At 38.2% G+C, this 25,097-nt stretch overlaps 1 protein-coding gene across 1 annotated transcript in view; it reads left to right on the plus strand.

Moving 5' to 3' along the window:
* UNC5D (unc-5 netrin receptor D) overlaps positions 1-25,097 on the plus strand; it is a 71,826-nt gene that overhangs the window by 18,057 nt on the left and 28,672 nt on the right. Inside the window, exons 5-7 of the mRNA XM_032204017.1 lie at positions 17,825-18,005; positions 18,850-19,017; positions 19,681-19,845. Coding sequence (XP_032059908.1) covers positions 17,825-18,005; positions 18,850-19,017; positions 19,681-19,845 — 514 coding nt within the window. The remainder of the gene's footprint in view (positions 1-17,824; positions 18,006-18,849; positions 19,018-19,680; positions 19,846-25,097) is intronic.

Raw genomic sequence — 25,097 nt, forward strand, 5'->3', positions numbered from 1 at the left:
CTCCTAGAGTCAGCCCATGTATGAGCAGCCTCTGCAGCTATTAAAAATGCATCATTATTACAGTATCGTGCTCATCATACTGGTATGTTTTATGTTTTATCTGCTGCACACTGCTTTACTCTCTATGTGTTTTTTTCACTTATTGTTGTGAACATTAATTTTACTCCTTTGCACTATTCCTAGGAACACCCAGCAGTTACTCATGCTGCACTCCCTTGTCTCGCACCAAGGAAGTATTGCACTGGTTTCAGATGATTTTAGAGCGCGTCCTTAGCTTACAGCCTCGTATAAAATACTCTCTGCATTCAGCTGTAGCAAAGACTCTCGAGTCCTGTGTGGAGCTTGGAAGTGGCTGCAGTTCAGCCTTGGAAATGTGAAACAAAAACTAACTAGAGCAAATGAGGTGTAGCTTAGGTCAAAAATGCAAGCGAAAGGTTTAAGTGGAAAAATGAAGTTACAATAGGCCTCAAATTTGGTTGCAAAAGCAATAGAAAAACCACGAGGGGGGTTGTCCTGGCCGTGTTGTGTCAGTTCAAAGGTAAGTCTGTGGGTTGTGTTGCTCAGTTTGCTCACCAGTTACTCCTGAATTCCTGGGCGTGACCGTATCTGCTAGCAGATTATGCTGCTTCCCCACCCTGAGCCCAACTAACTTCACAGGCAGTGGATTTGACATGCAGGGCTGACAAAGTGTGAACTTTGGGCATTTTCACATTTGTGCCCACTCTGTTTACCCCTCTGATAACTGTAAACTCAGAAGAAGGCAAGAAATTAATGGGTGTGCAGGAAGGCACTAATTGCAAGGTGATGTTGGCAAAACAGATGCTTCAAGTGTGAACAGCAACAGAACTGGCATTAAGATGCCTCCTTACCCCGAGCCAATTGAAATGAATGCAAGAAATGGAGAAATTATGCATGAGATGCAATGACAGTAGAGTTCAAGTATTCCAGAGATAGTCTGCAACGTCTAGGAAGATTGACAGCCTCAACATGCTGGGTTTTGGAAAAGAAGGAATCATTTAGCACCTGTCAGCCAGCAGCCTCTAAATAACTTAGCTAGGATATTGTTTTCAAAGAAAGAGGGAGAAAGGAATGAAGCAGAAGAGGAAAACCTAATAATAACAGAAGGGGAAGCCCATTTTAAAAGAGAGAAGGTGTTATGTGGTGCCTTCATTTGTCTATCCTGATTTTTCATTCCTTTTCCCCCTTCCCCAAGTTCTCAAGTATTTTCTCTTCATTCATCTCAATCCTGGAAAACGGTTCATCAGGAGACAGTTGTGCAGTCCATCTTGGGATCTCTCAAACAGCAATATGCTGAAGCCAGAGCTGTACGTGCAGTTCTGTCAACAAGTGATGCACACTGATTTTGCTTTCTGTTCATATAATTCCAGTGGCTTTTAAGCAGTGCTCTGTTTTACAGAGTACAGCATATAATAAGGCCTTTGTTTCCTCTCCTATACATCTTCTCAAGTGAATTTCCTGACATATTCTTTCCCTGTCTGCTCAGCTAACCTTTACTTTTAGTCGTTTTTAGATAGATCCTTTTGCTGCATTTGACATGGTTGCTGCTCTTTCTGTATATTGAGCGTTAGCATTTTCAGTCTCTTCTTCGTTCTGTTCAATACTTTCTCCTCCTTCTCGGCTTAAATAATTCTTCTTTAAAGCATAAACTCTTCGAGGTCTTTTTCCTTTTGTTCCCCTTCAGCATACAGCTGGCCCCTGTGGGGCTAAAACAACATTCGAAAGGTTCAGCATGCAGGACTAGGAAAGTAAAGTGGGATTTTGCACTTGATGTCATTTACAGTTCAGTAATGCAAGTTTGAGATGTTGCCACATTCTTTAAGAAAGAATCTGTAACCCTTTGCATGCATGTTCACAAATATAAAGGAGTTAAATACATCTGAGGCCCTAAACCCCATTGTTCTGTTTTTACAAACCTGAGCTTTAAATCAATACACAAAGTGCAAAGCAACAGAGGTGCAAGCTGCAAGTTTCTTTAATGGGTATTAACCCCTCATCCTCAAGAAATTCATTGTTGTACTGCTATTTTCTCTGTATTACAGTCACGCTATTAACGTGATATAGTGCTGATCATACCTATTACCTTGACGGTATTAAAGCAACTTGGGTAAGATTTCATATCCATAAAGCTGGCAGGTTGGTAACCCTAGTCATGCCTTACCGTTTTCTTGGTCTCTTGCCAAAGGATATTTTTCTTTTTACTAATTTTAAGAACATACTGAGCACTGGAGTCAGAGCCTCTCAGCAATGCATTCATTTACTTGAAAAGTGAAACAATGAAGAATGTGGACAACTTGATGCTGTCCTTTTGTGCAGTTCTGCACCAGTTTGGGTGCAGTGTCCGGAATCAATCTAATAGATCCGGGTGGTTTGCAACAGTCAGCAAACAGAATAAATTACAGCATCCTCCCTCCTTCATTGACGGTAATTCCTTCAAACTGTCTGATTCTTGATAGCCGTGACGTTGCACTCTGTGCCAACCCAGTCCCGAACTGTAGCCAGGAAAAGACTTGGTCAGTATGCGTTTGGCTAAGTTTAGGCTGATCTCTGTTCTGAATGTTTTATGCTATTAAGTGCTTCAGCAAGTAAAAATAAATAAATAAATATTATTTGGATATGGAAGCAAAAAAAGTGCTTGCTTTTTTAGCTAGTAATTTGTTCGACAACTGGTTTTAAAATCCTTTTGATACTTTGGACAGGTGTTGTGATACATTGGGAGCACATTCGTAATGAATCTTCCGTCGGTGACAGAAGGGCCCTGCAGTTCTCAGGCTGTTGTAGCTTGTTCCTGTTTAATTCAGTGAGCTTGCTAATCAGGTGGTTCTTTATGTTTCTTTAATTGGATAGCAAACTTTGATATTCTGTATTGAAATTAACCATCAGGAGTTCGCATTGTGTCCTTGAGACCTGTGCTTGATGTGAATTTAGTATGACTGAACTTGAAGATGGGCATAAAACTGATCCTCCTGTTCGTGCTCAAGTGCAGCACCTTTTGGAAACTGCCATTGAAGTACATGCAGTTGGACTGTGGTGGATTTAATAAATTCTATCATCTTTTGTAGTTACTGCAGATTTATACTGTTTCTTACAAACGTCAGGCCTTTTGTATTGAAGAGACACATAAGCCATGATATTAGAGATTAGTATTTCTAACCCTCAGGCTTTCAAATAAATAAAAACAAAACTAAAAACCTTTAGCTTAGTGGATTCTGCTCAGCTTTGCTGGAGCAATGCTACAGGACTGCTGCTGCCAAGCGTGAGACCTGCAGCTTTGTGCTGAAAATGGTATTAGCTCAGGGGAGCCAAGTCCCAGCTAGAAATACCTGATGGGGAACACTATTGAAGTAAATCTGAGCAGAAGTTGACCTTAAGATTTATTCTAAATCTCCTTTATTATAAATAAATACTTCCCGAGACTAAGTCTCTGAATAGCTCATAATTTGAGCATTAGTAGCAACTTGCAGATCTTTCCACACCTACTGTCTGAATAGACTTTTTTGTAATAAAAGGGCAGCTGTTGTACCGAGCCATTATTGATGAGTGTAAACTTGCCTTTAGAGCTCTGCAGAGGTTTGTGTAATACTCTAAAATATCTTGATCATTTATACCCATATCTATATATTCAAGGCTTAAATGTGCTGCATCCAGCTACTTTTTCAAATGGTTAACATAGATTTTGACACCTTAATGGACTGCTGTAGATGTTTCAGTGAATATCTGCATGAGTTCTGATGGTTTATTTACCGCTAAAGCTTTTAATGAAAATGTAAAATAATTTCTCTTCTGGGCAGTACATATCCCATTGCAAACACATCAACAAAATATGAAACTCACATAAAATTCAAAAGCAGCAAGTATTCCGAAAGCAGCGAGAGTCATTACTGCCTATTTTGCATAGGCTGGTGTATTTATGGGACTTGCACACATACTGTAAAATGTAATATGGCAGGATAATGGTATTGTAGTAAAACACTGGCAAAAAAGGCTGGTGAATTATAGTCTTCAATGAATCTTGTTTCTAGTTATATAGAACAGAGTATGATTACTAAATGTGAACAGCATGCATTTTATAGAGTTTGTTATAGATCTTGAGTCTTGTGTCTGAAATATCAATATTTGCTTTACTTTTAAGGTACATTAGTTACAAATACAATAAGCGTGTTTCATTTTACATCAAATCTGTTTCACTTTGAAGACTGAGCTCGGTGTGTGCAATACGTCTCAATGATTATTTATCTAAAACTGAGCTCTTCTTAAAAACTGGTTTTACTTAAGCAACTACTGCAGCCAACTTTCTTACCATTTCCCATAATTTTAGGATTTTAAGAAATTTAGTGGTTAACTTAGACGTGACAAAATTACACGTTTACATTTAAAACATTGAAAGAAATTCCTTTTTCTTTGGAATTATGACGGAATTATGCAAATTCTTAATTCTTGATGCTAGTTATGACACATAGGTTTCAACATTTCAGCCTTTCTGACTGTTTCTCAGCAGTTGGTTAGTAGCACATATGCCTAGGCTTTAGCATCCTACAAATTACCCTTACTAAATTTCCAGAGTCAGGCCACATCATGTGAATCCTTGAACAGATCATCATTTTTAGACTCAGATGTCTAGGACTGTCTTTGGGGAGACAAGGCTCTGTTAACTACAGAACCACTTGCAAAGTGAGGAGCAATTACTCATGTAGCTGGGGAAAATAGACATTTCTCGCAGGACCACACATCGTTACTGCTTTTATTCTTTGTCTGCTACTCCTCCAACAATCCGAAGGAACTTAGATTCTTTTATTAGACACTATCCAACACTATACGTGGTGAAGAAGTGCCACAGATTAAAGCAGCAGTTACTATGCAAATAAAACCAAATGGCTGCTTCTGTGGCCAAAGCAGTTCTGAACCCACTTAGAACGTAAAATCTGTTGAAGACTTTACCTTCCCTTTAACGTCCTTTTATCAGTTCTCAACATACCCTACCAAATGAGACACAGCAACCTCTAAATGTTGATTCTGTGTCACTGAAACCATGCAGCAGCTTACTCATAATTGCTCAGTTTAATTATTCTAGTAATGTCTGCACCAATTTTATTTGCTCTGCGTTTTAAAATTCTCTGTTGCACGCAAACACACGCAGACAAAATGTGCCCTGCTCAGTTGAGGCTTTTAGCTGCTTCATCCTTATCATTTTTCGTACTTTCACATCCAGTAGAGATGGAAAAATGTGCAGTTATTGTGGATAATACATGACATGCTGGTCTGGACTGATTGTGTTCAGGACATCACCATCTTACACAATAATATGTAGGCCCTCTTTATTCTATAAAACATCTGCTCAATTAAAGCCTTTTGTTTAAGCCTTTGACTGTGTTTCGCACAAGCCTGAACACCACAAAAACAGAATCAAGATTTTGTTTATTTTATATGCTGTTTCATCTTTGGTCAAGTCTAGTGTTCGTTCCTTGCCCTTCATCATCCCACCTCTTTGAGAGAAAGGCTTCCGTGTTATCCTTCTGGTGGTTTTTTTGTTGCGGATTTTTTTTTCCCTGAAGCACTTCATCTTCAATGCCCTCAACATATTTTTTTATTATCATTATTCTTTAACCTAGATCATGGATTTAGGTATTACAACAGCCGTTGTAATATACAGAGTACAGAGCCTGGAGTCATACTCTGTAGAGGTTCAAACAAAGAACAGTTTTCAAAGCAAAAAAGGCTTCTGATTATCAGTGCTTGTAAGAACCACTTTAATGCTATTGCTCAATATGCTAAAATAAAAAGCCTTAGATTTCAGTTATTCTGTATAAGTGGGGAATAAAAAAAAAATGTTTTTGCCTAGTACTGGTAGCCTTTTAAATATATTACAGAGATACAAGTCTTTTTTGTTAGCTGTATAAATTTCGAGGCAACACAGCCAGTTATATACATCGGGATGTCTGGTTGTGCAGCCGGAGTTTATGGTGAGTGTGCATTTTTTCTTTATGCTTTGTTACGATCCCATTTTTAAAGATGTTGCTGCTAAGCTATTTAACATTGTAATGGGTGTGATTTTGGATGCTCCTTCTTGAACATTGCAAGCTCTTGAATTGTTACAGGGAGCTCACACTGTCAATTCAGTACTTTTTTTTCTAATGTTTGTCCTGTCCTTGTCTCTAATGTTTGTCCTTGTTTCCACTCCAGACAGCTGACTAGCAAATAAACACCCCACTTAAAGCATACCTGAATGAGCAAACAAGGTCAGCCAGGTGCATTGCGTGAGTCACACAGAGCGGGCTTCCCAGCCCCTGCATATAAAAAAAAAAAGGGTTTTAAGACTTTGACTGTCTTGTATTGTTATAAACATTAGTGTTAACAAAGTGACATGGGCAGATAAACTAATGCTTTTTGAGTATTTGAGTCACAAGAGGAATTTCTAACTGGCTTCTTGCAGGGAGAACCTGAGCATTTTTCGTGCGTTCAGTGTTGTTGCTCATCATAGAAGGCCTGCCAGTCTCCAAAGGCTCTCATAACTGTCCAAAATGAGTGTATGTACTGGATTTCATGCGAGCAAGTGAATTGTGCACTGTGTTTTCCTGCAGGAGAAAACATTGTGTTTTTTTTCCACATCCGAGGTTTGTCTTGTTCTAAGTATGTCAGCCCACCCAGGAGCTGCAGGCAGGGGTCATGAAATGGAAATGCTGAAGTAAAAGACTTCTGAACAGGATTGCTAAAATGTAGGGGAAAATAGTGAGAGAACTTCCTGGTTCCTCTAAACAGATGATTCCCTTTTATAAAGACATTGCTCTGGGCTTGTCTGTTTACCTACGCCGGTTTGCAGTGGTTGTGTTTTTCTGGTACTGTTTCCAGAACGTCCTCAGTTTGAACGCTTGAACATGAAAAGATAAGTTACAAGCCTTTATCATTATGTTACAATTATAAATGATAAAATTGGGTGAAGGAGACCTGTACAAGGAGTAGGAAACCTTGGTGCATATTTTGACAGAACAGCACAGTCGGAGGCGTTATCTGTCCCGGTCACTGTTCAGCCAGCAGGAGGAATGATGCCGCAGTTACTTGTTAGGCAGTGCATGTGCCTAGAGGTCTGGTTTGTTTTCTCTGTCCCTGATGCCCACAGGTTACATCCTCAGCATGTTTGGCAATCTTCTCCTGATACTTACGCCTTTATAGTATGACAAACCTGATGTATTTCTGAGTCCGTGAGGAGCATATAGCGCTTCTACACAACACTTTCATGTACAGCTGCTTTTATTCCCCTTCCAGTGGGATTCAGACTTCTGAACTTGAATGCTGAAAGCAAAGGTCTGTGAGCAGAAGGATCAAATCTGTTCGGTAGAAGGCTATATTACCCCCTGACTGGCAGTTTATTTGCCTCACGTAGACAGAAATTACGTAAGACCTCTTCAAAGCCCCAAAGAAAACTTGTTTTAGAATTGCTAGGTTCCTTTTTCCTTTCCATTTTTCTTTCCTTTCCTGCCAAATCCATTCAAATGGTCAGGAATACACGGTACAGTTTAAGTTGAGGCAAAATAGATAAATAAAGGAGGTAAGAGCCTGCTAGGGCTCGGTTCTAGGCTGAGTGTGGGTTCTGGGCAAGCACTGCTGCTCACCAGGACAAAATTCAGTTTGGGTACAGCTTGTGTGAAATAAAACAGACTGCATTAGCCATTTTCGATCCTCTTACGTTAGGGCCCATTTTGGTAAATTGCACTCTCAAAATCATAACAGGAGCAGCTGGTTTACTGTCAATTGTGACTAGTGCTCTAATCGAGAAGGGGGAGGCGAGAAGGGAAAAGGCGAGATGTCTGTGGAGTCAAGTGTTCGCGTTTCTACTACGTTTCACTGCAGATTCAAATATCATCTGCTAGAAAGTGAGTATCTTGTGCTGAACTGTTGTTACCCATGTGTTCACAGTGTTTTTATCTTAGTCTGTTAACTGCCTTTGATGCTGTTCTTGCTCTTCCTTTCTATTTCTGTGACTTCTGTACAACTGGGTTTTAGTTTTACATCTAAGGAAGCTTCTCCATGTCTCCCTCTCAAAATAAGGAATCCCCAAATACGTTGATCGCTTTTAAGCTGTCTTCTTCCACAAGCAAGGGAGATGTGTACAAGCCCTTATGTTCAAGATTTGTTGCAAATTTTTAGGACTTTCCTGTTCTGTCAAATCATGGTCTAATTGAGTACTTCCAAGCAATTCTGTTTCCTGAATCTTCTCACTAGCACACACACCAAGCCACACACAATGTAGTCATCATGCAATCATATTTTTTCCTTTCTCTCTGTATAGTCACGTGTATATATGTGTGTGTGTAGTTACAACGCAATTGGACTAACCTTGATGTATGTCCCAGTGAGACCAAAGGAAAGCAGAACGACCTAATGATTATTTGATGTTCTGTGCTACTGTAGTCATTGGGAGCTCCACTCAGCAACACAAACAGAAGCTGCTAAAATAAAAGTCTACCCTCGTATAGATGGATTCCTTCCCTTTTTCCCCAGAAAGGGAAATTTTACATAGCTTAAAAATAAATAAATAAATAAATAAATAAATCACATTATGCTCTTTCAGAGGTGAAAAGGTTGTTCCAAATACAAGAAAACAACCCCTGGTAGCTACCTAAATCGGGGTGTTTTCCAGCTTCAGAGTAGCAGCCACATTTGGTATTGCACTTTGTATTTGCATTTCTTTTTACATCGTGCCTTTTATGTTTGAGGTAGCAAGGGTTCTCTCTTCAGATTCTTTGATGCAATATACTTGTGCTGATTGTTTTATAATCTGGAATAAATGTCATTGAAGTACCATGAAACTGAAATGCTGAAACATCACAGATTTAGGGAATGTTTTGCCTCTCTGAACATAAATCTGTACATTTTTAAATTGCAAACAGTGTTCCAAGAGAAAGCAGTAAGTTATTCCTGTTGCAAATCTGCTCAACTGCATTTAGTGACACAGTGTAAGTGTTGCATATTTGTGAACTAAAAACTGTATTTCTTCAAATGTAGAGACAGATTTTGAGTTTAAATACCTTTTTTTTTTTTCTGTGTGTAGAGAAGGATGATTCACTCATGGATAAAATGGATGTTTCTGTTAGTAATATCTCAGCTTCGTTCTTGAAATTATCATATCTGAATACTTACAAAGAAGAACAACATTACGCATTCGTGATTCACTGTAACTCTTGAGAACAGTAAAATTATAGCCTTGTTTGCTGTAATGTACAGGAGTACAGAAGTTGCTGTGGTAATCAAGATAAGGAGACCACACAGCCAATCAAAGGGATGTAATTTATTGTGTGTAGTCTTGGAACATTTATTCTGGTGCTACAGGATGCTAGAGCAAACACTCTTGTTTCTGAACCGTGGCTGCAGGCTGGACGGTCACTGGAATAAATTTACTTGTTAACGAGCTCAAGGTATTGGTAGAGAAATTATCAAAAATACTGCTTTAAAAAAAAAATAAAAATCAAAGTAAAACAAATGGAAATGAAGTAATCTGTAGTTATCTCAAATGAGACTGTGGGAGAGGTAACAATTCAGTAATTGCCTAATAGTAAACGTGCAGAGCTGAAGTTAACCTCCTTCAGGATAAATGGCAAAGTGAGAAGCTGTCCGGTGTGAGTAGTTAGATTCAGACATGAATACCTGAAGTTCTAAGAGTTCCTCTGAGTGTAATGCTCAGTGAGTATTGCCAGTCTGCAAGATGGGAATATGAATATCCACCAAAAGCATGTGAGTGCTGTCAGCGTTTACACTGAGGGTGAAGCAACTCCAGTCACATCTCTGAACACAGTTAGAGATGGTCACTGTTCCATCTGCATTGCTCAGGTTTTACTGTTGAATTCATTGATTCATTCGACAAAAGAAACTAAGTAGCTGGAGAGAATAATTTTGTGAAGGGTTAGTACTAAAATAATTATTTCCATGTAAGTGACATTGTGAATGCATTTTTCTGTGTTTATTCTGAAAGCTCTTTCCTGAATCATCTAAAAATGATGATCTATAAAACCAAACTGTCGGTTCTGGTTAAGTTTGACTCATTTTCCATTTTTACTTATTCATTCATTTCATTTCATTTTAAGATTAATAGGCTTAGTAGTTCCTAATATTGATTTGATACTGTAATTTTGGTCTCATCAGTGATATTTTTCAGTTAAATTTAGACCCATTTTGCTTAGAGATGCAACTAATCTCAGGTATGGTTCTGGAAAGCAAATAGCAGAGACTGTAGCACTAGTCAGGCTCGTATTCACACTTCTTAGTAGTTTGCTATCTGAGCAATGCTGCTGGCATTTGGTTTGCAAAGACAGACCTTTATTCTAAGTTTTCTTGAGAAAAACAATCTGAAGCACGGGTAGGGATACTACTGTGTTGTGTTTTTTTTAACAACATGCAGCGATATTTGATCAAAACCAGATAAAAGTGCAAGAGAAGAGATTTCTTTATTTGTACCCTTTGTTTTCAATTACTATAAGCTTTCTGTGATGATTTTCTTATCTCCAAGAACTTGGTATAAATGTGATGCTGCCTATTGGGATGCTGTGTTAGCAAAACACTGTGAACAACATTTCCAATAATCTTATCTAAAAATGTTTTTTCAGTGTCAACTGCACATGCTATTACTTTCCAAATGTCTCCGCACTGAGAAACAAAACGTCGCTGGTGGCACCAGAGTGTTAGCTCCTTGTTTCTTTCTGCCCGTCCTGTTTCATCATATTGAGAAACACACACTTTCTGTAGCATACTTTTAAAACAAGATCTGTGAATTACTATATATCCTTAGATTCCGTGTCATCTAGAAAAGGAAAAATTTGGGGTTTATTAATGCCGATTCATTCATAATTTTTGCACGGTGGTTAAAACAAAAATGGCATTCCAATTCATGTTAGGATTTATTCCTCCAACAATAAGAAATAAATGTATTGGGGGACCTGATTATATTTTTACCCATCAGACAACATACCATTAGCAATGGTACATTTAGCAGATGTATCTTTCTAACAGTGTTTTAAAATAGCTTGTCTGAGTCAACCTATTGCTCACCTTCCTCTTCAGAATTACAAATAGAGACGTACATGAAAGCTGTTATCTTCCCCCTTATACCTATTCAAGAGCATATATGAAATTCTTTTTCTACTCACACCTCCCCCTACCACATTAGCCTTCTTGCCCTTCTTCCTTATTCAGCAATATCAATTTTTGGTAGGGATTTTAAAGCACACAAAGAAAAATACTTCCTTCATTGTAAACCAGACCTTGCTCAGAGTATGAGTTACAGAAGAGAAGACAGCAGCGGTATAGAAACTACCTGACAGAATATCATTTCTCTTGGCTTCCCCTGCTATTTGAGGTTTACACTAGATACGTGCTGCATCAAATGAACCACGAAGAAAAAAAAATGTGCATTAGCAGCATGCAGCAGTTGAATTTTCAGGTATTTCTTGCAACGACCGAGCGCATCTCTTCAAAGAGAAGGGTCCTGTGCTGTGCTGCTTCCACAGTACGGCCAACGAGAGTGCAAACTGATTTATGAGTTAATCAATGCGTCAGATTTTTGCAATGAGATTATAGATTCAATCTAACGAAGGAAAAATATGCTTACCAGAACAGTATGACTGTGATTAAACGATTCAGTAACAATATTCCCTCAGTGGATTAATTTTAAGAAATGCAGCAGGTACAGTTGACCTGCTTCCTTTGTGTTGCTACCAATAGGCACCTTGCAAGGAAGATTAATGCTTTTTGATCATGTTGATAAAATAGCTGTGTGATCACAAAGGTAGATGTGAATGGTTTGGGTCTAGCAAACTGGCTTTTGTTTATTATTAATCTCCCACGATGACTTATGCTGATGGGAGGCTTCTCGTGTGTATTTGTTCTGAGCGTTGGGGTGGAAAGCAAAATAAAACTGTAACAAAGATATGCTGCCATCTTAATTCATCACTGTAATTGGAGCACCTGCCCCACCTATACATCCATCCTAACTGTAACAGCAGGGAAGGTTTCTCAAGCTAGACGTTGGCACTTCTAGAAATACAAATTTCGTGCCAGGTCTAGCTCAGTCTTGAAGGGAATGTATCTTGCTTCCTTCCATAAAACACTAGGTCACTGCAAAGCCATTTTTAATAAGGCTTTTAATCTTTTAAATAATAAATCTTTAATCTTTTAAAGATTTGGGAATATGAGACTTAAATCTATGATAAGGTAGAAAGAATTTTTTCTAGCTTGAGGCCTGAACTGATTACTGTGGGGGGAATATTCACAAAAGCTAATGTTAGCCTACTGATAAAATCTCCCTAGGCTTGCTGTAGAGTCGGTAGAGAAAGTGGCAGAAGCCTGCCGTACCTGCACGAGGGGGAGAACCTACTGCAAGTGTTCTTTATTACAGGAAATTTATTTGGAGAAAAGCAATTATCCTTCCTTCACAGTTTTATTCTCCAATTAAAGAAAAGCTTTCAGATAGGCATTAGATATTTTGATTTTAGATGTTCTCAGCTCTGCCTTTTTTCCTTCTTTTTTAATGAAAAGGTTGATTTTCAAGGGGAAGACAGAGTATTGCCTAGTTCTTTTGTATATATTGACAGTGTTCCTTTTGTTCTTAGGGAGCTAACAACTCTCTCAGAGATGCCTTCTGTATTATTTATATTGAATTGCTTAAATACCTTAATAGGACACAGCGAAAACGGTATCAGAATCAACTTCGAGTTTATGTTCGCTGCTCAGCAGTTGTCCTTACAGCAGAGTATGAACAAAGATCTGGAGAAGTGTCTTTGAGTCCTGTTTTAATGACTTTTGGCCACTTTGGATAGCTTTGTTCTGTTAGCTCAAAATTTCATGCCCAAACTTTATTCCTCCCTAGTGAAGTTTGTGGGGGAGGATTGTTTATTTCAAAGCCAGATGATAGATCTGTCAAACATTCCTGACAAAGGACAGACATAAAAAGACACCTCCATTCCTGATTATTTTGTTACATTTTCTTTAAATAGTCTGTGCACAGAGATGCGTTTCTCTTATGTTGTTTTCTGCCCCTCTAACCCACTTTCTGGTGCTCTTTATATCCAGCTTTAACATAAATAGAAATATTTAACAGCTTCATACTCAGAGTGGTTTAGGATAATATATATTATTAGGTTATATCAGCTTTTGTCTGGTTCATGGAAAGACAGTTTCTGCCTCAGTGCAGGGGAAACATAAGATAGTAGAGACGAAAATTGTGTTTAGTGTAATTACCTGCAATCTCATGAGCAGCAATGTACCTGCTTACTTATTGCATTCTGTACCAGACTTTCTAAATGCTAGTCTGCTGTGCTTACATTTAAAATATCAAGCAGATCCAGGACTGATAAAACATTTTTATCTGAAAGATGCAAAAACTGTTTTTCAGGAATGTGCTGAACAGTGGTATTGGCTTAAAGGAAAGCTAAGGATGTATAAAGAAAGGTTAAGGATCTATTTACTGTTTTCTCCATCTGAGAGAGGGTATTTAAAATCTGTAAACTTGACTACTATATAAGAAACATTTGTGCTGCCATAAGTCAGGTGCTGACCTTTCCCATCTTAAAATCATGAAGTGTTTATCTTGCATACAGAAAGCAATTGATTCTTTCTTCAAGAGGAGCTGACATTCTAACTATATTATCTCTGATATATGTGTACTCAGGTTATTGACCACATGAGAAAGTCAGATGTGTTTAAAGGGCAGGACAGTATAATCTAAAAGCAGGAATACCAGGGCCTTTTGTCTTCTGACCTATAAAATTATCATGTGTGCCCAAAAGATGGCTGAGTGGTATTGCTCCTGTTGGGTGTTAAACTCGTAATATTCTCAAACAAGACACCCTAAAAAGAATAGCAAATATAGCCATGGGCAGCCAGCTAGCTCTTGGGATGATTAAATTACAGCAACTGATGAAGAACCCTTAAGGTACAAGATCTTTTAAGGCCCGTAACTATCTGATATACTGTCTTGTCTTCAAGGTTTAAATATTAAGTTTGGTATTAAACCAACAACAACAACAGAAACATCAAGTAATTTCTGTTACTGTAAATAAGAATATTCTTAAGATGTCTTCTTAGAGGATTTTTTATAGGAATTTTAAAAGTTGTACAGCATCCCTCTCAAATTTGGCAAGGGAATTGTGAAGCTTAGCCACAAGAACGTTAGTTCCTATCTGGGGTTGGTCACCTTTTCTCCCTGAATTTCACAGGTGATGTCTGTGCAAAGGCCTAACACAATGCCCGTCAAAGTGAAATAAAATGCTCCCAGTGATATTGCTATCATGCTCAAAAGGAGCTGAGGTTTTGGGGCATACAGCTGTAGCCCCTACAATGGGCAGATTTCGAAGGAAGTGAGCAACCTCCACCAGCACCTTCCTCCGGTTTTTTAACTCAGCTGTGGTCCTGCTTCTGCCAATATTCTCATGGATATTTGCAATTCCCCAAAGTGTTTGGACTCGCTGTATGGAAGAGGCGTGTCCATATTATCTGTATGGACACACATAAAAATAAGGATGATGTACATATGTTACTGGTGTTGCACAGGGAGACTCCCATCACCTACACAACTCAAAGGGCAGTCGTGGTGCAGCTGGTGGGGGTTTTGATGTTGTGTATAGTAGACGGAAATATGGATGAGATGGATAAACTTAATTTTTCAAGAAATAAAGAAATAATTAAAGAGTTTGCTAACTCTCATCTTAATCTACCTAGGATATGGTGTATTTAGCTGATTTCATTTTGATAATGCTGTAAGCTTGCCTTTGATAATTGCTTTCTGTAATTGGAACAAATTTATGATTACGCTAATTCATCTGCTGCCACCCAATACGTAGTAGCTGAGTTAATCCATATCTGTCCCTGCATTTCTTTTGTAGATCATTACGTGATTAGCCTTTGTTAGAAATTGATGGCAGTATTTTAATTCTGAGCAGATTTTATTTCAGAAAAAAAGATCTCTTTTTATAAACTTACTGCAGTTATAGACAGCCATTTTAGGTCTAGTTCAAGATAAAACATTTAAGATCTTCAGACAGACTAATTCTTAAATAGAAATGTATTTCAGTGTGTTACAAGTAACTTTGTGACCTCCAGTGATGATAAAGCAAGTGAAGTTAAATGCTAATGAGTTTTGAGTCTATTCTTCAGAGATGACAAGTTGGCAGCTCAGACCACATGCCTCATTTTATGTGGAGACACAGCCAGTTTCTTTGTTGCCTTTATTTTGCTTGGTTGTTTTGTGTTGGTTGTGTATGTGTGTGCTGAAATTCTCCAAAGGTTGCACCACGGCAAATACCAATGACCTTCTGTCATCATGCTCGCTTCAAATTTATCATTTTTTCCTTTAAATTCATCTTAGTTTTCTGTCTTTGAAAACATTCATCTGGTGAGGTTGAAGCAGTCATCTTCTAGTGAGGAGGAGGCTGGAATTAAAGCGTATTCAGTGTCATCGAGCCTCCAGATAAGAAGCAAAAAGCAATGCATGCCCTCATTTACAAATCATCTTTTGATTGCTTTCACATTTATGTTCCGTCTGTTTAATGTTCTCCCTTCATAGCGAACATCATTCTTTTAAATGCTTTGCATTAATGTAAACATTTTTCATTCACCATGCCTCGCAGTCCTACACGCAGTGAAGAACAGAGCAGGATGCACTCCCTCCTGGAACAGTTATCTAGAGGAAAAACAGCTCGAGGTGCCAAAGTGGGAGTGTAACAGTAATCGGGACCTGGAGCCTTCCTGCCCCACAAAAGGCCCTGATCTGATGAGAGTCAAAATGCAAAATTACATGCGTGTATCCCCTCTGACAGGTAGTACTGCAGTTACCTCCAAAAGGGAAGCTCTGCAGCAGTAGGTGGATGACTTGATCGTACCCATCGTACTCAGACCAAAGAGAAATGCAATACAACTGCGTGAATACATTCAAACAGATATTATTAAGGGAAGAGTTCGGCATTAGGGGATTTGGTAAGGTCATTTGTCTGCTGCTCGGGAGCGGCGGCTGGCCATCTGCTGCCAGTACAGTGCCTGTCACAACACTTAGCCTGGGGAAGGAAAGGAGCCGAGCACCAGTGCTAGATGTGACATCTCCTAGGGTGCTTCTAGGAATGGAAAACTTTTGTGAGGGAGATTGTTTAATACTATTTGAGACAAAAACACATCAAAAGAGAAAACAACAGCAACGAAACCCAGCGCTGAAACCCAGCGCTGTATCAAAGCTTTAATGCAGAAATAAAGACAGATGTCTTAAATGCTTAATGGAACCTTTGATGATGATCTTTGGTTTTGTTATTCTTGGTTAATCGCAGGTTGAGAAAAGAGTATATTGAGCTATAGTCTATTTTCTGTATAAAATGTAATGCATTTTGTATTCATCTAGATCCCCTTGTAACAGATGCATAAAATAATCACTGTATTTACTCCCAGAGTCACCAGGTAAGGTAGCAATGCCACAAACCCCAATTCTTTTTTAAGGTAGGTTCCCAGCTGACTGCCGTGCTGCAGAGATGTGAGAAGCAACAGATATGTCAGTCCCACACCTTCTGTCCCCAGCTAACCAAAATGACTGATGCTACTGGAAGGGGAACCTGCTGTCTGGCATGAATTCTAATTGGCTTTGATGGTCAGCTTTTGCAGATTTGTTTATAAACTGGAAAATCTACAAATTGCAGACCATCTGCGCAGAACAGTGTGCTAATGAATGCCTGTAGCTAGCAAATCCATAAGCTCATTACCACAAAGTTACAGGTCCTTCCACAGGTTCCCAAATGAGGTTATTCATCAGAACTGAGATGAGAAGGGTATTTGACTTCAGAGTACAGCCATACCTCCTTCAGGTCTAGAAAAGCTATTAAAATGAGTCACATTTGTTCAGACTTCTAATAGATTCTGCTTCTATTTTTAATTTTTCAGTTCTGTAGCAGCAGCTTACCATGCTTTAAATATTTTGTTTAAATGTTTCAAGTGGTGAAATGCCTTGCAGATAATTCCTGGGTCTACTCAGAAATATGCTGGTTGATATGAGATGTGTTGAAATATATTATAGATAGCATTTCACAGTATTTATGTACCTTGACAACAAATACTAATGGCCTTCTATTTTAATAATGTTTATTTAAAATGAGAATCTGTTATGATGACAGGTCGTCCACTGTGTGCAGTGTTGAGCAAGTGATTTCATCCTTCTGTTTCTCTCAAAAACATTAAGTTAATAGTACCCTGTATTAACCCTGTGTATCACAAAGCTTAACTGATCATTGTCCAATGGTTTGAACATGTGAAGGGCTGTATATAAAGAGTAATATATTTAAACACTTCCTACTCTCTCTTGTCAGATTTTTTTATCTTAGAATAAAAATCATTCTAAGTTCCTAGCCCATACCTCCCTCCCCTGAATTTAAATAAAATAAAATAAAATTGTTAATTCCTTAGTTGACATTCACTTGGACTGCTAGTCTCCATTTTCTTCCCTTCCCTTCCTTTTTCCCAGTAGTACAAATGTAACATTTTCTTTATAATCCACATTCTTGCAACTCGGAACCAGCTTGTTGCCATTTATAGTTCTTTTAATATTTCCTATTTTAGCATTTCATTTGGTGCCTCTTTGCTAATGAGGTTCCAGGCTCTTCAGAATAGGATTAGTTTCTTTTTTGAGTTTGTGAATATCCGCCTTGTTGGGAATCCCATCCTAGCTTGATTCTTATCTTAATGTTTATTATAAAGATCAGAGTGGCATCACTGAAAAACAATTTTGCAGACTTCCTGTTTCCATCTTTCCTTTTCCTATGTCACGTTCTTGTCTTCTCCCCCTCTCCAGGTGGAATGGCTGAAGAATGAAGAGCCCATCGATTCCAACCTGGACGAGAACATTGACACCAGAGCAGACCACAACCTGATCATTCGACAGGCACGTCTGTCTGACTCTGGGAACTATACCTGCATGGCTGCCAACATTGTTGCCAAGAGAAGGAGCATGTCTGCGACAGTTGTGGTTTATGGTTGGTGAAAATGTGATAATTATGGAAAAGCTTAGATGTGCGTGCTTTTTCTGCCTGAAGTTCTGTTTGTACCATACAACTGGTTCTAAATCAAATGGCTAACCTCATTCCTGTTATGATGAATTTTAGCTCTGTTGCTCAAGGCTGAGATCATGCCTGTTGTTACAGGGGTTAGAGTTATGAGCTTCTTGTTTGTGATGAAAGCTTCTAGAAGCTATGTCAGTGCTAACAATCCTTGCTCCAGATATTAGTAAGATTGAATTATAAGATAGACCATACAAATAAGTTATGCCTGTATCAGGAAACCCTTAAACACATGCCTAGGGAGGTACTTAAAGGGCTTCCTTAACTGGGGTTCTGCAGTGTACAGGCATTGCCTGGTGAATCACAGCAAAGCAAAAAAGAGCAGAACCATTCCTTTATTACCACCCCCCTGTTGCTCTCCCTGTTTATTACTGCATGGGAAGTTTTATTGGTAGAGACAGAGCATTCCTAAATAATCCTTTTAAAAATAATAAAAGTCTTGTTCACGATTTAAACAAAGCATGCTTTAAGAGAATTAATGTACTTGCTTCTACCTTCTCCTCTGAGTCTTCCCATGAGTTACTGTGCCTCTTAGCATAGTACTCCTCCAAAACAAGCGTTTGTGTTCTCTGACACCATGGCCTTCATGTAGTTGTGTCCTGATGCTTTGTAGGTGGCAGTGGCTCCTAGTTCAGCTTGGAATTTACCTGTAGAACATCATTCAAAAGCAAAATTTTGGTGTTAAGTGATGTGAACAGATCTGTTGCTTACTGTATCTTAGAGCACCTCCTGCAACCACTAACACGTTTGTGCTTTGCAGTTAACGGAGGCTGGTCATCGTGGACCGAGTGGTCAAACTGTAACGCGCGGTGTGGTCGGGGCTGGCAGAAGCGATCACGGACCTGTACTAACCCTGCTCCACTCAACGGTGGTGCTTTTTGTGAAGGAATGTCAGTGCAGAAAATTACCTGCACTTCTCTTTGCCCCGGTGAGATATGCACAGTTCACTAAGGAGTAACTTTGACCGTCACACTTAGGGGAGACCTTTTTCTGTCTGAAATGTCAGGTAGACAATTGTGCTTTGAAAAGCCCACTGAGGGCAAAAAAGGAAATTGGAAATACTTGCATCCTCACAAGTGAACAAAACCTCCCTTACCTGATTTTGGAATTGGGGTTTCACATATACAGCTAAAGAAAGTTAGTACAATTGTGTACATGGAAGTTTTTAGACTCGATATTTGCATGGATCATAGCGTAGCGTGTTTGGATTTTAGCAAGCCTCTCTTCTAGCTTTTATGACTTTTTAGGTACAACATGTCCTGAATTGGTATTTAAAGAATAATAGCTAATAGCTATGTGGCAAAGGAAATGTTTCCTCCTGCAGTTTTTAATGGCCTATATTTGCAGGACATTGTACACTGGTGCTATTTTAAAAGCTTTCACATTGCACGTGTGAGGTGGTACATTCTAATGAAGAATTTTAACTTCACATCTGACATGGTATCCAACTCTTGAAAGGTAAATATAGTGTTGTGTTTTACTTGGTGCGACCTGAGCAGAGATACAAAACAAATTTTCTTTATAGGAACTCTGAATTCCACCAGTCTGATAAGCAATGACAATGTTTGCTTTTTTTCCCCTTTCCATACAGTGGATGGAAACTGGGAGGTGTGGAGTGAGTGGTCTGTGTGCAGCCCAGAGTGCGAACATTTGAGAGTTCGGGAATGTATCGCACCGCCTCCTCGAAATGGGGGAAAATACTGCGAGGGCTTGAGTCAAGAGTCTGAGAACTGCACCGAAGGGCTTTGCATTCAAGGTGGGTATCTGTTTGCACCAAAGTAGATTTAGGACTTACGGCTTAAAATCAATATAATTTCTCTTTCTAAATGTAATGCCTATGAAAGTTCTTATATTGACTACATTTTGTAAAGTATTACTGTTCTTTTTGTAAGGTGAGAGGGGAGTTAGGGAAACTGAACTAACAACAATAAGATTAATTTGAAGAGAAATATAACTGAAGGTTTTTCTTTGCACCAGCAATTTTTTTTTACCTAATATCAGAACCAGAAACTGGTATTTTGTGGGGAGATAAAAAAATCTACTCCAATATAATTTGGCGTTGAGAGTGTTCTCAGTATTATGCCTTGTATACAACAGCCTTTCACCGAAACTAACTGAGCTAAGCTTTAAAAGCAGAACTTAACTCAGTGAATCAGAACCTGTTGCTCTTCAGTAACGAGTGGAACTGAGATCAGCTCTGGCCTTCATGCTCCTTGTACTTCAAATAAGCTCGTCTCTTCCTTCTGCTGTGATGGGTAGTAATAGCGAGTATGTGTTGGTTCTGAAAGTTGAATTTCTGTATGCATTCAAATAGATGGAAGTGTTAAGTGTCTCTTGTTTCTTTCATCTTGGAATGTGATACCATTACTCCTTAATGGGTTGTGCTGTACATATATATATATATTTCTGTCAAATTATTTTTAGGACCATAATTGCTTTCTCAGTTAATAGGAATTGATGCAATTACCCTATTTTTTAAAATCTTTCTCTCGTTCATCTTCCAATATGTGCCTTTCCTGCTCTGCTTTTCATCCCATCGGGAATTGTGAAGGAAATGCAGTGCAGTGCTTCAGATAACTAATCTCTTGGAGGTTATCAGGCACAACTTGTTAACTTTGTTCCTTTCATGAGGCAAAAATAGAAATGAAACATGTCTTTGGTTAACAAGTAAGAACTCTAATGAAAGTAAGGGTGAGAATGAAAGATGCCGGAAATATGTGGCCCGATTCTGAACTGGCAGGAAAAGTTCTAATCCCTAGCAAGAATTTTCAATTTGGAGTCACTAATTGCAGCAGTGATAAAACAGAGCCTACTCCCAAGTTACTCCTTACTCAGTTCCTGACAGGAAAGATTGGGAAGAACACAGAGAAGGCATCCTTTCATTCCCAGAAGATTTCTCTTTCTTGTTGTTGCTTTGGTTTTTGATTGTTTCTGGATGGATGCAGATAGCCCAGTCCTTAACTAAGGAGCAGCTGAAAGCACCTTCCTTGCAGGGAATGGGTACTGGGATGTCAAACAGTTGAAGGGAGAGAAACTGCTTTGCAGAAGACAATTATTTTTGTTTTGAGCTATGTGAATGATTGCCAGGCCCACCAAGTTGGGATAAAATGGAGACTGCCTCCATCTGAAAGCAAAGGTCACTTTGGCTCAGATAGTCTTAATAACTTAGTATTTCTTGCATGTATTTCATTGTTTATTCCCTGCTGGTATTCTCAGTAGTGTACATGTCCTTGGTGGGGTTCTCTCTGTCTTCTAGAGGTGAAAACTTTTTCATTGCTTAATAGAAGAGGATTTTGTAGAGTTTTTTATTTTACTTTTATCTGTTTGCTTTAAAGTTATTTGTTTATATAACTTCAAAAATTATCGATTTCTTTTCCCAGTGCCCAAAAAAGAAAGAAACATGCAGGCTATAAGGAGATGAACTGCAAACTTTTTTTTATTTATTTACTAATGCATCATAAACAATTTGTTTTTTTATTTTTTGACCAGTTGTGATACTGAATATTGCCAAGAGGCTTCTGGTTCTAGCAATCTCATTAGTTTATATGGCAAACTCATTTCAATTCTATTGCAGTTTTCTGTAGATACCAGTCTGTGTCAGCAGCACAGGAATGTTTCTTTCCGTTACAGAGTCCAACTCTGATACTATTCATTCAGTGTTTGCAAACACCATTTCCTCACCAAAACCAACCAACAAACCAACCAAAAAAAACCTCAAAAATAGCTTTTTGGCAAAGCCAAAAACCATGAAGCTTTTAAGTTGAAAATTATTAAAGTGATCAATTTAACTAAAAGTAAAGAACAAAAGGCATTTCATGACCATTTGCTTACATTGTCATGTACCAAAAAACTATGATGAACATCGCGTGTCTTGACACAGTCCTAAGGTAATCTAAAGATTACTTTTTTTAGGTATAGGTTATACAGGATAAATCAAATGCTTATTATGAGGGAGAGAGAGAAGCCTCATTTTTGAGAGAGATGCACTAGTATATAGAATCTGCTTTATAAAGTTAACATCTAAATATATAATATAATATCCTTGCATATGTTTCAGTACTACATTGGTTCTGTATGTTATTTATATACACATATAGAGGTAATTATTGTGTGTATTTAGATACATAAATGTGAATATATTGTAAATTCTGATAGTTTATAAACATACAGAGAAATAATTAAATCTTAACTGACTTTGTTTGCCAAGTGATCCACTTCAAAGTGTTGAACTTGCTTGTTGCTGGGATGCATAATACTCTAAAATAAAGGCATCCAAAAGCTAACAAATACTTGAATTAACCACATGAGGAATGACTGCAAAGAAACATCCTGAAAGAGATTTAGAAAAAGCAGATGAAGGGAAAAAATATGGACAACATAAAATATTCATATTGTCAGCAAACAAGGAGAAAATGTTTCATTTATAGAGCTAGACAGAAGCGATATAGGAAATAGATATGCTCCATGTAAATTTATTAAGTGCAACTTTCTCTCTTTCTCTCTCTCTCTCTCTCTCTCTTTAGATAAAAAACCTCTTCATGAAATAAAATCCCAAAGTAAGTTATTTTTTTCTCTTGTAAATATGATTTTCTCATCTTCTCTGCCATTCTGTTTTATTTGTTTAGGAACTAAATAAAACTGAAGGTTATATGAAAGGCTTTTGCATCTACTGAAAGCATCTTCTTAGCGACTTGGTGATCATAGGTTTTAGACTAAAAATAAAAGAAGTGACTGCGCTTCAGTAATTTTGTGTCTGACTGACTGAGAGCCATTTCTACAGGAATGCTTATCTGGAAATTGATCTTTTGAGAACTTGCGTGGGGGGGGGGGAGCAGTGATATAGGAGTTCAGCTTGCTTGTTTCAAATCTCTTTCCACCAGTGGCTCTGTCTGATCTTGGTCAGCTCGCTTCACCTTCATTTATCAGTCAGTAAAGGGTGTTGGTATGCTTTGCACTGTAAAGAGTGTGCATGTATATTTTTATATCTTTCCGTATATATAAATTTATATGCTGTTTTCAGGGGCTCCTATCCTACAGTCTTGGTTTCTCGCTCTCCATTGATTTCAGTGGAATTTTAGTTTAAATAAGAGCGGCACATGTGAATCGAGCTGCCTAGCTGAAAGTTTTCATTAAAAAAGGCACTCTTCTCATCAAAGCCACAATTTCCATGAAGTCTGTCTTCTTTTAAAGCTAAGACATTGCTTTTCTTTTATAATCCATACACAAAGTTGTGAGGATTTCTCACAGCTTAATTTTCAACAACAAAAAAATCTTTGAATTTTGACAAACAGATTTATAAATACATTTTTGGCTCAAGTCCTTTGGAAGACTTGGAAGGAGAATCCATCTGTACTGTGAGATGGATGCAATTGTTCCTATCTTCTTTAAAGAGATATTCTTCTGTATCATAAAGCGTGGGGTTTAACTCTGAGTATTCCTCCAAGATACAGGTGCAGAGGGTCATGAGATTATTTAAAATTTTGTGGAACTTGGGCCCTAAATTAAGAAAGGAGCCACATTCTTGCTGGAGTCATCTGATCGGTCGCATACAACTGGTCTGTGCCGTGACAGCGCAGGCAATTGATACACTTTTGTTTATCTGTGCTGTTCCCATTTAATTAGAGAATCTTGTAAGAGCATTAGTTAAATTGCTTTAATTTCTGATTTATTAAAATAGAAACCTTAATGGGATTGATTTTAGCATGCAAGGTTCCTAGGAGAATTAAAGGGTTTCTTTAGCTGTGGGGTTAGAAACACATGATGCAGCTTGCTGCTGTTCGGTGAAACAGGAACTTCATTTAAGACTACATGAATCATCACTGATGCAAAATCAAAGTCAATTATGAAGATAATTGAGAAACAACCTGTTCTACTATCTAGCCTTTTCCATTATTCTCTGACTTTTAGTCCTTGTTCTTGAAGACTTGCTATATGAAGAAATGGATTTCGTATTGCTAAAGGGTACCAAAAGTAAGAGAGGTGGAAAACTGGGGGAGGATGGGAAGCTGGAAGAATCTTGCCTATCTCCTAGCAAACTCTAATGGGAGACTGGGGGAAACGTATGCCCTGCATAGCTCCTGGAAAGCACTTATTGTAAATGAGATAATTTAATCAATTACGTTTCCTAATGTACTAAACCAAATGTTTCATTTTCTGCTTCTGCACATCTTAAATTATCTTCAGGTGCTTTATGAAACTTAATCATAGTTAATAGAAACTTCATTACCATCAAATGTGCTTTCAATAAATGTTGTGTAACAGTGTCAGAAGGTGGAGTGAAATATAGGCTAAAATTACCACCACCATGTACCCTGTAACTGAAATGTATAGAAACCTGAGGTTTTTATAACAGTCACTACCTCCACTGGGCTGGGAGGATGCAGTCCATTAAATAGTAATTGGCTGACTGTACATGTTTTCTCATTTTGTTTGTTTTTCTTTTTGTTCCCTTTTGCTGAAAAGTAGAAGCATAAATTACCTACTTTCCCTAATTTCCCTTGCTTTCTTACTTAATTTCTACAGCTGAATGGAGAAATAAGAAAGGGGAAATAGAAAGGGGAAAAGATTAAAATTACTTTTAAAATACAGTATTTTTTTCTAAAGAAATACTGACATCCTAAATAAAATTGAAAGTTACCTTTTCCAAGCAGTTGTGTTCCACAGGAACAAGCCAAAGGAATACCATGAGAATTGATACCCATTTCCCCTGAAGTCTATGTGTTAGTTACCTTGGGTTTGTGGATGAGGGTTTTTTTTTGACAAAATTTTTCCTGGAATCAAACCAATCTCTTTTGGAAGACTCGAAGATGCTTTATGGTGAAATAACTACCAGGTCACTGCAGTTCTCTAGAAAGGGAAAGGACCCACGTGTTGTTAGATTTCTTCTACCACTGGAGATACACACCACTCCTTCTCTGGGCTTACTCATTGTACTAATTGCCCCCCAAAATTAAGTCAGTTCTAGAGTTTCATAATTAATTCCCTGTAACAAAATAGCTAGAGAATAGA

The sequence above is a fragment of the Aythya fuligula genome, chromosome 27 (genome assembly GCF_009819795.1).
Source record: "Aythya fuligula isolate bAytFul2 chromosome 27, bAytFul2.pri, whole genome shotgun sequence".
Lineage (NCBI taxonomy): Eukaryota > Metazoa > Chordata > Aves > Anseriformes > Anatidae > Aythya > Aythya fuligula.